The following is an 18,482-nucleotide window of genomic DNA, read 5'->3' on the forward strand; positions in this document are numbered from 1 at the left end:
TTTGCTTCTCATTTGTCGATGACCTTTTTCTATTCCATCTTTCTATGAAAAAAATCAGCCCACTAGTGTTTTTCCTCTTTCCCCTTACAAGAGATCTCCTAAGAAATGACCTTCTCTGAAACAGCCGCTCTTATAAGACTGATGTTGGAGGTGCTTCCAAGCCAAGTAAAATAAACACTTCATGAATGTTAAGCTGGAACTTGGCAGACGTGATTCAAATCATTTTTGTGGACACAGGGAATTTTTATGTTCCATTTTCATTTGACAGTCTAGACTTTTTATGGGTTCAAGAAGAAATCCGGCCTCGGATTTTTGCTAGAAACTTCAAGAGCTTCCTCCCTTACTTTTTTGCTCTGGCACTCTTTGAATCGGGCTTGTGCTTTTCTATTCTTTCTCTTGTATTTGAGGAAGGGGGTCAGGTGAGCTGTAAAACACAATAGGCCAAATTTAGAAAGCCACATTTGAAAAGAGACATTTTCTGGATCTTTTGGATAACCAGTTTTCAACCCACTCTGTAATACTTAATGTAGCTCCTTATTGTTCTTATTGTTATTGCATCAAAATTGTCAGTTTCCTTTCTTCTTCTTTAAGTATGTTCTGCCATGAGTTGTTTTTCCCGCTGAAAATTACTTCCAGAAAGTGCAGCCCATTTTCCTCCATGGGATATTGTGGTTTGCACTCATTTTAACACTCACTTTAGTCTGGTATTTATGAGGTGGTAACTATAGAAAAACGGGGGCCTCTGCTGATGTACATTAACTAAAGTGGACAGGCGGGTTTAGAGTTTCTGATGGAGCAGGTTTGATCGGGTCATAACGCAGCGGTGTGAAGGTAAGGCGGGTGTGAAGCCATCCGAGATTTTCCCCCTCCAAGCCCATCTATACATTACAGGAGTGATGAAGGAGTCTGGGTAACGAGACAGGATGTTTGTACAGTCCTGCCATCCCAAGAGACGCCCACCCCCCTCCACCCTCCTCGTCCTCGTCCTCCAACACTCCTCCCACACTCAATCTACCTCCTGCTGAGCCTGTGGCCTGAACCTCTGACCTCTTCCACTCGCCAACAGTTGCCATATTTGCATTTCCAGTCCACTTAAAGGCGGGGGGGGGGGTGACTGAGGGAGCCCCCTCCTCTTCCTCTGCTAGTACAGCAGGCCTTATTCTCATCCCAGTGACCCCCTGCCCAGGCTTACCAACCCGGACAGCAGTCTGGGGTTAATGCACCAAGCACTCCCATTGTCTCTGAATTAATGAAGTGCTCCCTGCCTGTCCCTTCTCATTCAATGACAACGAGACAAATGACAAGTGGTAACGTTTTAATGGCTATTGACACACGCGCGGCGTAAAGTCACAGAGTCACAGCTCCTGTTAGCACTGTGACCGAAGCCCTGTAACGATAATGCCAACTGCCGTTGATGCACTTTCGATGTCCTCTCTGGGATCAATTTGGATCCAAGCAGCACCACACTCCACACAGGAGAAGGTGTTTTATATTGAAATGGATGGTTCTCAGATGGAGGAGGAAGAGTCAGAGTCTGTTTTCACCTCAGAAAATGGAAGGTGGGACTTGAATCTCCTAAAGAATGGCAAGGGAGACCTCTAGTGGAAGGCAGAGGTACCCATCCAGATTACTGTTGTTGCGGGATTTCCATTTACTGTACTGTGCAACACTTAACCTTGCAAAGATATCACATGGCATGTTATATTCTTTCACCAGATCAAATCACATCAGTCACATATACAACACCCAAACTTATATCAACCAAAAGAGCCCCGAAGGTTACAACCCCTGCAGCTGAAAGAGTACCATAAAGAATAAATTATAAAAAGCAATACCAGCATTAAAAAATACTGAAGGAGATGGAAATGAGGGAAAGTAGGAGACAAAGAAATTAATTATAGGAGTGATCCCAGCAGCACTAAGAGAAGACAAGTGAGAGATAACAAATAGAAATTTCTCTACCTTGTCATCGCTAAATACCTTGTCTTTTCAAGATGAAAATCGCTCATTTAATCTGCAACTAATGATTATTTTAATTATCACTTACTCTGCTGATTCATTTCTCAATTAAATGATGAATCGCTTGGTGTATAAAATGTCAGAAAATAGTGAAAAATATCCATTCTACTTTCCCTAAAACCCATGGTGGAGTTTTTCAGATTCTTTGGTCTGACCATGAATCTAAAATCCAAAGATATTCAATTTACGAAGACATAAACCAGACAAAGGCAGGACATCCTACAATCAAGAAGCTGGAACTGGGAAATGGTGGGAATTTCGCCTTGAAAAAAGGCTTTAACGAAAATTTGATTATCAAAGTTATTATTTGTCTGTGATTACTGAGCCCAGTGTTATGGACAGGAAATTACAGATAGACTTCCAGAAGGAAAACACATCTGGGCAAAGGTAAAATGTTTGTAATGATGGGGTTTCTTGCATCTATTCCAAAAAGACTGATTTGATTTTAACCAATCTGACTTTACTCCAAAATAGCAGTTTGAACTGAATAACTACACTTCATCCCACTCACCATCATCATCAAACCTGCGGTCCTCACCAGCCCGTAGAGTCCTGCAACACACTCATCCAGCACAGACGCAGCACTTCTGATGCTAACATTCATTTCTTGAAAAGTGTCAAACTGGGTTTACGGAGGGAGTTGTGGAAACTGAAGAATTTTCCAAACCAAACCACGGGTCTGAAAGTCTCTAAAAACACTGGCTTCAGGGCGTTTGAATATCAAAGATAACAGCAAAAGTAAAACTGATGTTTAAAGTCATTTAGCAAGGGGTAAACTAATCGCTGTTAGTTTAATTTCGCTGTCTCCTTTATTGAAGCAGATGACTTGTCTGCACACCTCGCTTTCTCTTTGTTACAACATACTGCATCACTCACAACGAGCTGGCGGACGTGCGGGTGTCAGCTGTGTAGTCAGGCTCCGCAGCTGACAGCTTGTTACGGTGCATCACGCCACTGTAGGTGTGACCTTTATGACTGACCTCTGACCTTCTCCTGTCATTGCAGTGCTGAGTATCCGCGGCGCACAGGAGGAGGAGCCCCCGGATCCCCAGCTCATGCGGCTGGACAACATGCTGCTGGCAGAGGGCGTATCTGGTCCAGAGAAAGGTGGAGGCTCTGCAGCGGCGGCGGCTGCAGCGGCGGCCTCGGGAGGAGCAGGCGCAGACAACTCTGCGGAGCACTCCGACTACAGAGCCAAGCTGTCCCAGATCAGACAGATCTACCACACAGAGCTGGAGAAGTACGAACAGGTGAGAAGATTCGACATGACTGGACATGAGAACCACCAGATATCTGATTTTTTTTTTTTTGACCCATCTGAAGCACTCATTACAAACTGAAAATAAAACCTGCAGAACCCTGACTATAGCATCATCGTCAGATCTCCTTATCTAATTATCTTTTCTGATGTAGTTCTTTTTCCAAGAAGGTTCCAAGGGCTTCACATAGTTCCATGTAGAAACACAACAGTCATATCTTTGAAACCTGTCTTCTCAAATCTAACTAAGAAGTACAAGAAGAAGCTTCAAGGCTGTTTGTGTTTCCACATTCTGTCTGAAATTCAATATTTGAGACTTTTTTTTGGCAATTAAATCAAATACTTAATCCACAAAGTTGGAGGACTACATCAACGAAACGGTCAGGATTGTTGCAGAAGAGGCTCAGATTTTTGTATGCGTCAAGGTCCAACAACAGGGAAGCCTACATTTCCCATAATACAACTAGACTGCATCTTTAGACTCTCACTACCTCTTAAATGCACGTGTCTTTCAAATTGCATAACTCGGGTTTTCTCCAAACTCAAGCTGCAATAACCCCTGTGACATCGCTAGGAGTAAGGGCTGCAACTACTGAATGATTACTCCCATTATCTATGGAGTGATTATTTTTATGGGGTATTCAAAATGTCACAAAAAATGTCCGTCACAATTTCCCAGAACCTTCGGTTTTATCTTCAAATGGTTTGTTCAAAACCCAAAGATGTAAAAGAGAGAAAAGCAGCAAATCCTTATGTTTGTGAGGCTGGACATGGCAAATGTTTGTGACATTTTTAAATCATAAATAATTTAAACAAGCAACTGATAATCACAATTATTAGTGAATGATTTTCTGTCCACTAATTCACTCATTGACTAATTGTTTCAGTTCTACCAGGGTTATTTTCTCATTCAGAGCCACATAACGACACGATGCAACTTTGTTCACAGGCTGCGTTCACGGAATACGACGTTAAGACATGAGAAACGACAACATGTAAAACAACACACAGATATGTGAAGCTTGCTGTGCTCTCCCTCTCCAACAATAGGATCAGCTGATATAAGTGTGAGAGAGAAAACAAGATATACAATATAACTGGAAGGGCAAGGCCATGGCCAAATAATATGCACCAGACTTCAGAGGGAAAAAAAAAACAAATTCATAGTAAATGATCCGGATCCGACCCAAAATTTAATTTAATTTCAAATTCTTCCCTGGCCGATGTCCCATCAGTCCGACAAGTTCGGTTCAGTACTTTTTGCATGATTCTGCTGACAAATAAACAAGCACGGGTGAAAACATAAGGGTCCTCGCTGGAGGTAAAAATAAAGATAATGAATAGTAAACTGGTGTAAAATAAATCAGTGGATTTACTACATCACTTCATGTTTTTTGACTTCATGGTCAACCAGTGTTGTTCATTTAGTCGATCATCAATTTTAAAATGCTTTGCCAACATTTAAGAGTATCTGGACTTGACACTGCTCTGGGCACTTTTTGATAAGATGTAGTCACAACACAAAAGAGACAAAGTCAAAGCCTGTGTTGACGTAGATTTCACAGACTGTTTCTATCATTGCTGAGCCGCCCTCTTCTCACTTGCTCCTCTGAACCTTTTAATCCAGGCTTTTATTCTCCACTGAGGCAGACTTGGCCTTAAATCAGTCGGGCAAGTCGCCCCTTGCAGACTCAAAATGATTCGTCAATATAAATCACTGTCACTAAGAATTCACTTAAGATTTGTGTTTTCACCCTAGAATAGTCCATCATACACGACTCCGTTGTGTGTCTCTGCGTGTATTCCAAGTATAGTCTTGAAAGGATGTGTGTGGGGGGGTGGGGTGGGGGGGGGGGTGATTTCCTCTCATTGCCTTGATAACCAATGCGTTCATGACAATAGCTTCCCTTTCAGATGAATGTGAGTAAGACAGATGAACACGCAGATAGACAGACACAGACAAAGCCTGACACAGCTAAATCCAGAGAGAGATCGACAGGAGGAGAAGAAATAAAGAAGAGGTGGCAGTAAGAGACACAGAGTCGGAGTGTAATATCGTGGCAGATTCACGCCTGGTGTCACACAGGGAGGGGGGGATGAATGAAACGTTGTGGCATGTTCGTCTCTCAGGGTGGCTATGCTGTGAAAGTGTGTCTGAGAAGGGAACAGCTGTCATTGGTTCCTCTTAACATACTGCCATCACCACTTCTGTTAAATATGAAATATATCAGCGCTTATATTCCCCCTTGGCTCTAGGAGAAAGCTTGCCCCAGAACTGCATTAAGCAAAGAGCTGGATTTTTATTTATTTATTTATTTATTTTTAAAGACTTCCTTCATCTGTGAACGTTAAATAGTGCACTTACCCTGTGTGTTTGCAGATGTGGCTTCCTGAAATGGTGCATTTGATATGGCTGTACTTACAAATGAAGGTCCTATTCACAGGTTGATTGACCTTAGGGGAAGTGTTTTGGTACATTTTTGATTCACTCCACTGTGTGTATTCTCCTTACAGGCATGTAACGAGTTCACCACTCACGTGATGAACCTGTTGAGGGAGCAGTCACGCACACGGCCGATCTCACCCAAAGAGATCGAACGCATGGTGAGCATCATCCACCGCAAGTTCAGCTCCATCCAGATGCAGCTCAAACAGAGCACCTGTGAGGCCGTCATGATCCTGCGCTCCCGCTTCCTTGATGCCAGGTGTGTGTCCTTGTATACACGTGTCTGTTCAATCCGTACACGCTGTGCCACGCTCCGTGCTGCAAATCACCTCCCAATTGAACAACACTGCAAATACCTCATCATGTGCTTCCCTCTTAGCCTCATATCCATATAAATGGCTGATGTAGGAGGCCTATCATGGTACAAACATGCTGTAACACATGCCTTTTCGCTACTTGCCACACACACAGGGCTGGTTTGCATCTATGGATGCCATTTGGACCAGCATACACAGCAACACTGGCCAATAAGAGTTCCCTGCATGCTCCATAACGCTGTTTCCCTTTTTTAATGTAATCGCTTGTTCCTTTTGATGCGTGCTTTGGATTTGCATACATTTCTCTAAGGATAAATCTCACTCAAAGTCTGAGTTGGAGGCATAACATTTAAATGAGGCTTGCGCTCCCTTACAAAGCTCCCTATCTATTCTCTTGCAAATGATTGTGGTGGTGCTGCAGCGAGGGGAAGCGAGAGGAAGAGGAAAGCTTTCACTGGTTGAGAGGCACTACCATGCTCAGCTCCGCTGATTAATCTACTGGCTGCTGGAGCCCATGCTGTGCACATTTACATATTCTCAAGCAGGCTTTTCGAGTGGGGGACAGAGATTTTAGCACAAATCTCTTCACCGGTGGATACATGCAAAGAGATTTTACAGGGTTCCCCTCCAGCTTATGTAAAGCCCTCTTTAGATATGGCACATGCAGACATGACCTGATGGGTGCAGGTGATACGGGGTCAGTCAACTCATGGGCATCAGCATACGATAGCTGTCTGCTTGAAGGTGTTGCATGGGGGTCTTTGGCAGGGTTCATTTTCTTATGCAGACCTTGAAAAAATGTGAATTAGTATTTCATGTTTTATCAGTTGAGTTCTGTTTCTTTGCATTTTTAACCTGCTGGGGTTTTACTGTGTTATCTGTATTTACTATTAGACACAGTTATTCTGTGTGTTTAAAGTCGCATTTCTCCCACAACAAAAAAGGGGGTTAGTATTTGTTTAGTTTGAGCACTGACACACAAACAATACTTTTTTTGATCAATGGAAGACACAACCATGAATATCAGAGACTCAACAGTTCCTCTAAACCCTATGGAAAGTTTTAGCATCTTTCAGCTCATTGTTTTGGTGTAATGGCCTACAACTGTGTTTAGTTCAGTCTCACTGCTCATCAACAGACACAGTTAGCAACTAGCTGATGGACACAGTGGAGCTTTCAGTAGATACATAGCCAAATTCTTTTCTTTTCATTTTGTCTAAGCTAAAGCAGATAAATACATTGTGAAATCGGAAAAATTATGATTTAAATCAGCAACTATCAAGTTTTGTTCAGTACCAAAAAAGTATTGAGGTTAGATACTGCCCCAGTGGCTGTTGTTTATTTTTTTTTTATCAAACTAATTCTTTACTCTGTTCATACTTTAAAAAACATAATTTCCATATATCAGAATATTTAGTTTGCACACATTGTTTTATGTTAACATACAGGCTGTGAATCTTTATGATCTGTAGATATAGTATAATAATAATATATAATATATAATACTAGATAGTAGATATCTAGTCATAGACATTGACTTGTTATGACCCCCTTTGTGCTATTGTTGCTACTGCTAATGCTTTATTTTCCAGTTGCTCATACACAGAGCTGAAGTGAAGCAATTCAGGGCCAAATTGTTCCCCTGAGTCCTGACAAAGTGTCTCACAGTAAAACTGCAGCTAAATTGAAAGTTTTTAGTGTGGCAGACATTTACACAAAGGATGTAACTTCAACCAAGGCAAGACCCCTGACACTTAAAGAGACCACATCATTTGAAGACTGGTGTACCGTCAAACTCACATGTTTAATTTTAGGCTTGAGTTAGTAAAAAAAAAATTGAATTTAGATGATTGGCTTTGACTTTGGTGCCTCCAACACCAAAGTTGATATATTTAGCAAGGTCAAACTACCAAACTGTGGAAGGAAGCAATGTTTACAGCTGAGTCCAACTTAATGGATGAATCAAAACTTCATGGTTGCAGTCTGAGAGCTTATTTGAGAACATGGCTAATCCCGACTTTAGTGCAGAGGTGGGTAAAACTCACAGTGGAGGTGGAAATATTCAGCTGTAATAATGTTTGACATATTCTGAGGTTGATGACTTGCACATTAACAGTTAGTAAAAACAGTAAAAAAGCAAGCTTCACTCGATCCTCCAAGGCCACTTTCATTATCTCTGGTTTAGTTCTTCAGCTTTTTCTGAATGTCTGACTTGAGTGACTCCTAGAGGTTGTATAAAGAAAAGACAGCATGTTGGACAGCAGTGTCCATTCAGTGTTGTTATGAATAACATAAACTGGTTTCAGTTCCCGTTTTAACTTGATTTTTAACTGATTTTTCCTTTTGCAGACGGAAAAGACGAAACTTCAACAAGCAGGCGACAGAGATCCTCAATGAGTATTTCTACTCGCACCTCAGTAACCCCTACCCCAGCGAGGAGGCTAAAGAAGAGTTGGCAAAGAAGTGCGCCATCACAGTGGCCCAGGTACACCACAGATCACTGCCTCCCACACCACACCACCTGTAGGAAAACCACTGTACACAGAGCAGTGAGACGAACTCGATTTTTAATCTGAAGAAGCAGCTGTGAGCGTCTTGGCAAGTAACCTAATAATACCTTTTCTGACTGTCATGAGTACAGACAGCTCCTCTAATCTTTTAGCAGTGCCTTTCATTGAAACAACAAAAGACTCAAAAGTATAAATATGCCATGTCATAGGTTTGTAGTCTTGTAAATCAAACCAGACTAAGCTATTTTTGACCAGTGACTCAATGTTTCCTCTGAAGTAAAGCAAGCAAAAGACAACACTGCTGTCAGAGTTCTTATCTCGTCATATTTTCTAACAATACAATATACAAAGTCCAGAGTTAGTAAAAGTACTTCTGTGAATTGTGACATAATGGATAGAACTGTAATCAGTTGTTTTAATTATTAAAATGAAAAAACAATGTAGTATTTCCTATAACTTGTGATCGGCATTTGTAGTTATTTTTGAGGTTATTGAAAAAACTGTTACTGAAATAACAGATTTATAAAAAAACAAAAAAAAATCATTAACAATCAGCTATTAAAATTGTAGTTTTAGCTCTGAAAAGCCAAAGCCATCAGCCTCTGAAGATTAGCACTGCAGTCATTTGAGGTATGTGCAGTGCAATGATGATTAACTATACATCTTACAGTAACTTAGGGAACACCTGAAGACATTGAGGTGTTTGTGTCAGTGATGCTGACAAGCAAAAAGTATTTTGGCACCTTGTTTTTTCATCTTTGCATTCTAGCGTTCAAGTTGTTTAAATCCTGTGAGAATTGATAATCAGGAAAGCAATGACAACTCCAAGGTAAACAGCAGTTTGTGTTTTGAATCCATCATTTGGGAATGGATTGTTTTCTCAATTGGTTTCATTAATTTATACCAAATGATTTGAGGATGCATCTGGGCCTGATTGTGGAAGCTGCTCAGGGGCTGAATGATTTGTAGAGTTTCCATTTCTTGGCCATAATAAAGGAGAATGTTTACCTACTCTGTATTGGAAACTTTGCAGGATTGATTTGGTTTTCATTTTAATGTTGTTTATCATTAGCGCTGGGATTACCCCCCTGGCTTCATCTGGGAGTCCATTAGCCGTAATGGGTGTTAGCGGATGTTGACTGATTGGTGCTTGCGTGAGTTCTGATGATAGCTGCAGTCATGGTGACATAATGAGACTGTTATTGGCAATCATTCCATTCTGGCACTAATGTGGATTCACAGCACCAGTCTATGTAGCTCCTACCACTGACAGGCTCTCTGCGGTGTTACATGTGCCATTAGGGCCGTGCGAGCTAAACGCTACCATGATTTCTATGAGAGGCTCTGTATGTTGAGATTTCATGTGAATTAAACTATGTTCTCTTGTTTGTCTGTTCAGGTTTCCAACTGGTTTGGGAATAAAAGAATCAGATACAAGAAAAACATTGGTAAGTTCCAAGAAGAAGCCAACATGTACGCTGCGAGAACTGCCGTGAATGCGGCTAATGCATCCTCACATGGAAGCCAAGCAAATTCACCCTCAACTCCAAACTCTGCAGGTGAGACAGGAAGTCCCTGGCTCTGCTCAGCTATTAGCCATGTACCTCCTCTCTGTGCATTACTACAACTAAGCAACCATTGCAATATATCAATCAGAGGCTATTTCAGTGTTGGTAATTGTTAAGGAATGAAAGAATTAGGTCTAACAAAATAAGGGCAGTTCTTGTACAAGGAACATGCCTTTCACAAGGTAATGCACCGTTATTATATTGAACAGGTGAAACGTTTCCCCTTAACAAGTACAACTACCCTTGTAGAACAAAGAATTTAGCCAACCTGAGCCCCATGCCAAGTCTCCATATTCTTACTGTCCTATTGTCTTCATCTCAATGATTCAATATTCTTCATGTGTGACTCTTTTACTCTGTACTCATCATGTTCCACTGCAAAGGACGAGTCTGGTGATTGTCTATATTTCTGCTAATTGTTAACAAGTCATGTAAAAATACAAAACAAATAAATTGATCCCATTAACAAGATTGTGTGTGTAGCCAAAGCTTTGGTATATCTCTATAGTTGTCCAAAAGCTATTGAAAACATATTAATGAGCCACACTGTACATTACAACATATACATAAACTGTAGTTATTATTTTATTTTAAATTAATCCAAGATATAATAAACTGTTAAAAAGTATTTTAAAAAATATAGAATAATGCCAGACTTATCTTTTAAAGCTACTGTCCAATATTTTGAGAAACGTCTGTATTCGCTGTCTGACTTTGAGTCAAATGAATTTGCGAGTGTTTAGCCTAGCATGAGGAGCGGAAAGTAGCTCATTTCTAAAGGTAAAAGAAAAAGTACCCTTCAGCCACTCTTAAGCTGTTTTTTGTACATGTTATATCCTGTTTAATCAAGTAGTCACCAAATTAATCCAACACTCCCCATAGTTTGTTTTGTTAGCAGGTGTGTTTTCACATGTGAAGGCGTTAGGTTAGCAGCAGGAAGCCCTCTGCTTCCAGCATTAAGCTAACGTTAGCATAAACACATCCGAGCCCACGCTTGACTCTGACATGAAATTGTGTTTGACTCTGGATAAGACAGCAGGCAGGTGCATTTCTCGTAATGTTGGACTTTCTTTCTCCGTTCCTTTTCCGGGTTTTAGATTTATCCATTAATAGTCTACTTCCTTATTTGTATGTTTGCTGGTAAAAACTTATACTCGACACAAACACCTCTTATGTCGGGTTACAGCTGCAGCTTTTCTGTCCTCTTCTGTGTCCATTAGTTCCATCTAAGTCCGTTCCTCTGATCTAACTGCCTTTCTGGCTGCTAGCTAACTGCATGGTGCTCCTCCAGGCTATTGCCTCGACGGGCCAACTTGCTTACCCTGCTTGCTCTCTGTCTCTCTGTGATTCGACTGCTCCCTCTCTCCTTTCAGGTTCTGCTGGCTCTTTTAACATGTCAAACTCCGGGGACTTGTTCATGAGCGTGCAGTCTCTCAATGGGGACTCGTACCAGGGGGCTCAGGTGGGAGCCAACGTGCAGTCACAGGTAGGGCCCTGAGCAGCACGGATGATACTACAGGGACAGGCCCACTACCTTTTTCTAGACTGACTTTTTGTCATATACAGGTGTAACTAATGAAAGTAATTAGACAAATGCCACATTCAGTTTAGACTGTCCAGGCAGTAATTGGGAAAAAATGCTAGCCTAAAATAACAGAAAATTCTGACAGATATGACATATTAGCGTTAGCTTGGTGGAACGAACTACAGTGTGACAGAATGGCTGCAAATCCTAAAAAACAAAAACCCAACATTAATTCTAATTCCGTCCAATCAGCTAATAATAGAGCGATATGTTTGTGAGTATCTGGTTTTACTTGTTAATACATTGCTACAAATGTAACCCATAAGTGAAGCTAATTTATGCGAGACGTTCTCATGTCAGAAAATTAGACGTTTTCCTATTTTCTTTTTCTTTTTTTTTTTTTTTGCCAACACTGCATGCATGCAGCATCATGATTTCTCGATTTCAGCTTTTTCCGACATGTTTGCTTGATAAGTGAAGTACTTAACATTTCATTTTGCTGTTTCTGAATGTCTTGCTAACCTAAATATTTTTAGCCTTGCTAGCACAAAAGCGCTCCTGTTTGTTTATTGTTGCCAGATGAAACAGATTCCACTTCTTTTCTTATAAAAAAAATGGCACACTCCCATTGCAGTGCTTCTACATCCCACAAAAGGGAATCAACCCTACAGTCTGAAATCTTTTTCTGGTATGACAAGTCAAAATGTCTGTTGTGAAAAAGGACTATACAGGTTTGTACAGGCCCCAATATAGAGCCTCTTCACAGTCTCAAGGGCAGAATATTTGTCTTGTGATTTCACCATGTGAATATGTTTTTATCTCAACCAGCAAGAAGCAGAACTTTTTTTTTTCCTAAATTTCCTTTCTGTTTGATTGGACCTTTTCCTCCAAGGATATACTTGCAGAAATATGTTCTTGTTGTCTCTCTTGTTGTCTTGTCATCCCTCTCTCTTTTCTCTTGTTCATCTCTTGAGTTGACTCTGACCTTGCTTTGTTTGTTGTTTCTGAATGTTTCAGGTGGATACCCTTCGCCATGTTATCAGTCAGACAGGCGGATACAGTGAAGGACTCACAGCCAACCAGATGTACAGTCCGCAGGGCATCAATGTAAGGATTTTTTTTCCTTCTTTCTCTCCCTACCAATTATTTCAAAGCCAAAGGGCTCAGAATGCCACTTAGTCGGACTTGTCTCTGCTCGGCTCTGATCACGTAGTTGATTGGTTCTGTATCACTTGCGCCACGGGCAGCACGCTGCCCAGCGTACGCAGGCATGGGGCTGGCCACGCACATGCAGAGCCACCGTCTGAGCCTGTCATGTATAATCAGGTCTGGCCTAGCACCTGCAGCCACGTATGGTCAGCCGTGAGCAAACTGCACAAACAGGTGACACCTCCTGTACTGGACTTTAAATCCCTCTGACCATCTGACCCGTGATTAGCAGTCCTGGGGCCAGAGGCTCCCATTAAAGCCTCCCAGGAGACAACGCTGCTGTGCCGCTAAAAATAAAACCTCACACTGCTGGAAACAACTGCTCGTGTGCCATAGGGGTGTGTTCCCCTCATGTTTGTCTTATTTTGCAGCAGAGTTCAGGTATAGAAGTGGGGGTTGTGGGGGGGGGGGGTTGCTAGCTGGCGGCTGCAAACAGTAGGGAAATTCACAGCGACAAGCCGTGTCGTAAAGGGGAAAATCGATAAGACAGACACAAGGAGAGCAGAGTGTGGACTTGGGACAGCAATCCAAGCGCATTGCTCAGATCATGTTCCTGCCACACTAATGGCCCTGACAGCGAGTCGCGCTGAGAGGACGAGGACGGTCACAGCCGCGGCTGGGTTCCTCCGCTGTCGTCGTCGTGCCTCAGTGGCCATATGATAATCAGATGAAATGTCTCCCATATAAAAACATGTATGTGTATTCAAATAGGCTTCCTGGCTGCTCCGAGCACATCCCACAGCCAGCTGTGCTAACCCTGAGAGGCCACTAACGTATTCAGGCCCTGTTCTTTCTCAGTCCTTTGACCTCACGGATACGGTTCTCCTTGGACGCCTGCTTGCTCTACCACATCTTACACTGCCACAATATGCTGTGTTATTCACTTTTATACCCTATAAAGAAGCCCTGCAATGCATAATGTAAGAGCAGGATATCTGTCTTCCAGGCTGTTTGCCTGTGATTTATGTAGCTAAGGCAAGGAAGTTTGGAATATTTGCCTCTTCGCTTGTCGTTTTTACTACAATGTGTGCACTGCAGTTTTGTTTGATAAAATATTTTTGAAAATGGTGGTTTATAGTGTACACTATATTTCATGAGGGTTCTTTGACCTTTAGTGTCCTGATTTAGGTCCCAAAAATCTCAGCACAGAGGAGATCCTATTAGACAATACAAGAATGACACGTTTTGGGTTTTTTTTTGTTCGTTTGTTTAAAAGGAAATTTCTGTGTTAGATATTTGTTGTTCACTTAATACATGCACACCTTGTGTCCAAGAAAACAATTTTTCAAACATCCAAAGACAGATTTTATGAATGAGGAGCTGAACATATGAGACAGTTAAAGGACGACAACTTATCTGAATTTAAAAATTAAATGAATATAAAAAAAAAAAAGACTGGATAGTGACTGAGCAGATACATAATGTATGCTGTGGATGATTACAGCCGTAATTACAATTTTGAGACAGACAGCGTCACCAAAGTGAGACATTCTACAATCTGACCTCTCCACTTTTGATTACACTCCACTGTCTGCTGCCTTGAATAACAGGCTTTCAAATGAAAGGGTGTCAAGTACCATTTTCAGTTTTCCTGATGGTTTTAAATTTACTATTAATATCCTAAATGCTCTTTAACAGGCCTGTCTGTGGCAGTGGAACAGCCCTCCACAGCTCTTGTATGTTAATTCCAGCTGTCAGGGTCATAATTAGTGCACATGACATTGATTGGACTTGTTTTGTTTCAGAGGTCTTTTCACACAATTTACATATTATTCGTATTATTTCCGAATGACAGTGACAGGAAAAATCTTGTACAACTTGCCTTTTCTTGTGTGTTTTCTTCATTAAATGAATTTGAGTGTTCAGTGTATGATGGGGTACGGACTAATTCACTCCCTTTCTGCTCAGTTGAAAACATGATTTTATTTATTTTATGTCAGTCTTATTCTGAAATATTAGCCGTAATTTGAGTTAGGTTAGCTTTTCCTCCATTCCAGGAGGCTGTATGGCTTAAGGCTGTGTGCAACTGTATGGTGAATAGTGTCCCAGCATTTCAGGTTGCGTTCATACACTACCTTGCCCTCAGGACTTCCATTCATTGTACCTCTCTGTCTTTGACCCAGCTGCATTGAGTAATGAATATGAAAGCAACAGACTCAACCCCCCCTTCCCCTTTCCCCCCTTTTCTGTTTCTCTATATCATTTTCTCTCAGGCAAACGGCGGCTGGCAAGATGCTCCAACCCCCTCATCAGTGACTTCACCTACAGAAGGACCCGGAAGCGTTCACTCTGACACCTCCAACTGATCCTCCACCCGCCCCCCTTCACTCCTCCGTCCTTGCTTCCTTCCTTACTCCGCCACTGCACCCCCCCTCCCCCCAGCCATATCTCCCAAAACTTAACCCCTGACCCCACCGGGACTGAACGCGACGTACTGTATGTAGTCGCACTGCGGGAGACATTTTTTGGGGGTCCGGGGGTGACATTTTCACCATTACGGACAAAAATTTCACTTTTCCTATTTGGACCACCACCGCACCAATAGCAGTCTGCGTAGGGGACTCATATCCACACTCACAGTTTGTACAGTTTCCACTCAGTGTCCATGTTGCCTCATTGTATTTCTCTTACATTATATATTCACACCTTAGACACAGTTAGCAGCATATTGCCCCACGTCTTGTAAATTGAAATGCTTTCACACTACCTCTATTCGAAATAACAAACAGAGCAAACAACATTTCAAATGCTTCGGTTTTACGAATTTTTATAATGATTAGAATTTAACTGTACACCACACCATGCCCTGTCATTTATACCTCTGTCTTTATTTGTACTCACAGACTTTTTTGTTGATCTATAGTGCCAAAGTTCAACCCTGGAGGTGAATTTTGATATTGTTACATCACATGTTTTTCTGTCATGTCCTTACATTTTTCATGCCATACTTCGTGAGGTATTAATATGTTAGTCCAGTAATATTAGTCAGGTAATATCCAAGTATTCAGCCTCAATATATATAGTTTGTACTCAGAACTTCTACAACAGACAGTGACATATAAGGCATTTTATATTTTATTGCCGGAGCCGTAGGTTTTTCTGCTTATATGCAGCACAGAAACGCAAAGAATTCACAGTTTTTACACAAGCAATTAACAAATTGAGTGCGACTCACAAAGGCGGTCGTAGTTCTGTCACACACACACACACACACACGCATTGGACGCATCAACAATATTCAAAGAAAAATTGATCTGAAACACTTAATCAGTGACAACGTTAGCAGCGGTTATAGCACGTCACTATGAAATAAAGCACAATAACACCTAATGATTGAACTCAAAGGGTAACATTTGTAAATGTCGGAGAGAAAACAACACAGAGGAAATTTTAAGATAGAGCTATAGTAGTCATATATGGAAGAAACAGTGTACATTATCAGACATCGTCAGTGTGTATCATTGAGGTCAATATAGCCAAATACTGCTGGTAACCAAATCCAAAACAAAAAATTGTAATTCTGATTTTAAGGTATCATGTCATTGGGATTTAACACACTGTATGTCTTTTGTCTGACTTAACACTCACTTTTCATTCATGGAAAAATACATTTGTGTCTTAATCCTGAGAATGCGACGGGACATTTACGAACACAATAGAAATTTTTTTAGTTCGTTCATATCAAATTATTCTTCATCATGAGAATTTTTCTACAAAATATACGTCACGTGCGAGCCAAAAATATTTTTGCTCCCATCGCACGCTCAGAGTTGAGTCACAAATATATCCCCATATGCATTCAGAGCCGAACCACTTGAGGTTACTTATCCTGTAACCCCTGTTCTCTGATAACATCGGAGAGAACATGTGAAATAGAACAACACTTTTTTTTTTTTTGCTTTCTTTTAAAATGACACTAAAAAAACACCACATCCATCGACACAAACCAATCCAAAATGTGAAATTAGATTTGTGACTTTTGTTGTATGTACAGTATAGTATGTGGTCGAACATGTATACATGATTACAATAGTCCATCACGAGATATCTGCATTTACATACTTTGATACCAAAAAAAAGGCAGAATTTTTATCCTCTTACATTGGGATCAGCTTTATCAACATATTCTTTTTCCTCTTTTCATAGGATTTTATTATCTACGGTACTGGTGAGCAACTCATAATGCTCGAGTACTCTGTATTCAAAGCCAAAAAAAAATGCAGTCAGAATACATTAGTGTTTATATAAATTAAGTGGAAAAAATACCCTGATGGCACACAAATCCAGATGATGTTTGGATATATTTTTATGTCTCCATTTTGTGAATAACTCATCTTTTTTGTTTTTGTTTTTGTTTTCATATTATTTTTGCTTTGCTACAGGACTATGTTTCTTTTTTTATGCTACCATTATATGTGAATTAGCTCAAGAATGCTCTATATACAGTATGTAGATATGCACCTTTACTCTTTTTTTACATCTTTGGATTTGGACAGTAGCTATTTTATCGCAGCCTGATGGAGTTCCTATTGGAAGATAGCTACTGTCCAAATGAAGGTGACGTGAAAAGTTAGTGTTAACATTGCCCTCTGGCATTGTTTTTAGCTCAACTGAACGCTTACAGAAAATAAAATTCAGTCCCGAGATCCCAGCCGGTCACAAAACAGCAGGACACACACAGGAGTTTTTTAGCAGTCGTCAGCGTGTTTGTATTTATTACACATGTATGAAATCATGGATGTTTCAGAGCTACAGTGTGGAAGTCAACCACAGCATGATTATCCCAAACAAACTCATTTGGATCATTCAGAGTGGCTCCCCCCCGACCCCACCCCAGCTCACCTGCTCAGTATTACAGCCGAGGGGCCGAGCACCATTGAAGTGATACACAGACCCTGCCTCAGTCGTGTCTTCAGAAGTCATTGGAGTGAATTGACAGCACCAGCCATGCAAGGCAAAACACAAGGATTGTTTTTGCACCCCTTAAAAAAAAGGCTTAACTCTACTTTTCACATTGCCTGTCAAATATTATCGAAGCTTCATGTAATGATGCTTTTTAGTTTTTGAATATAAAAGGAAAAGAGACATGAAAAGAAAAATGAACAATTTGTAAAACATAAAATGTTTTATTTGTTGCATGTCTTTTTGTTCTTCAATAAAATAACGTACTGCAGTGTTTTGAATGTTAACTTCTTTTTTATAAGGATTTCAGAGTGAAATCGTGGAGCCTTTTTCTTGACAGGTTTTAACTTTTAAGATCTCTGCGTATGTAAAAAAAGATATCAAACGGAAAACTATTGTCTTTTTAATTCCAATTCCAAACCTGTTTTCTGTGGAGAAAAATAGCTGAAAGGTGTAGGTTTTATGGTCTCTTAATTTGTACTGGCAATGCGTATCCCAAATAAATAGTTTCTTTTGTTGCATAAATTGCAGTTTTTTTGTCATTTTTCATGTCAAGTTTCATGTTCCCACCACAAACTTGTGTGCGGTTTCTCCCCCAGACTTTTGTAACAGGGTCAGGGTCAGGAGTCACTGTAGGATACAAGTTTACACGTTGTAGAGTTGTCAATCCAACACCTCTGGATAACATTGCACATCTCACTTCCAACTATGCTATGGCACGCAGGCTT

The 18,482-nt window shown here is 40.8% G+C and overlaps 1 protein-coding gene across 3 annotated transcripts in view; it reads left to right on the plus strand.

Annotated features, from left to right (window-relative positions):
* The window catches only part of LOC130170857 (pre-B-cell leukemia transcription factor 1), a 59,605-nt gene extending 41,326 nt beyond the window's left edge, over positions 1 to 18,279 (plus strand). The window contains exons 3-9 of one of the 3 annotated variants that reach the window (XM_056378526.1): positions 3,025 to 3,269; positions 5,792 to 5,982; positions 8,390 to 8,525; positions 9,950 to 9,998; positions 11,492 to 11,604; positions 12,661 to 12,750; positions 15,066 to 18,279. In XM_056378526.1, coding sequence (XP_056234501.1) covers positions 3,025 to 3,269; positions 5,792 to 5,982; positions 8,390 to 8,525; positions 9,950 to 9,998; positions 11,492 to 11,604; positions 12,661 to 12,750; positions 15,066 to 15,158 — 917 coding nt within the window. In that variant the 3' untranslated portion in view covers positions 15,159 to 18,279. Of the gene's footprint in view, positions 1 to 3,024; positions 3,270 to 5,791; positions 5,983 to 8,389; positions 8,526 to 9,949; positions 10,110 to 11,491; positions 11,605 to 12,660; positions 12,751 to 15,065 lie in introns of all 3 variants that reach the window. The other 2 variants (XM_056378525.1, XM_056378528.1) reach the window with 2 other exon arrangements.
* The last annotated feature ends 203 nt before the right edge of the window (positions 18,280 to 18,482 follow it).

This window comes from Seriola aureovittata, chromosome 6 (genome assembly GCF_021018895.1).
Source record: "Seriola aureovittata isolate HTS-2021-v1 ecotype China chromosome 6, ASM2101889v1, whole genome shotgun sequence".
NCBI lineage: Eukaryota > Metazoa > Chordata > Actinopteri > Carangiformes > Carangidae > Seriola > Seriola aureovittata.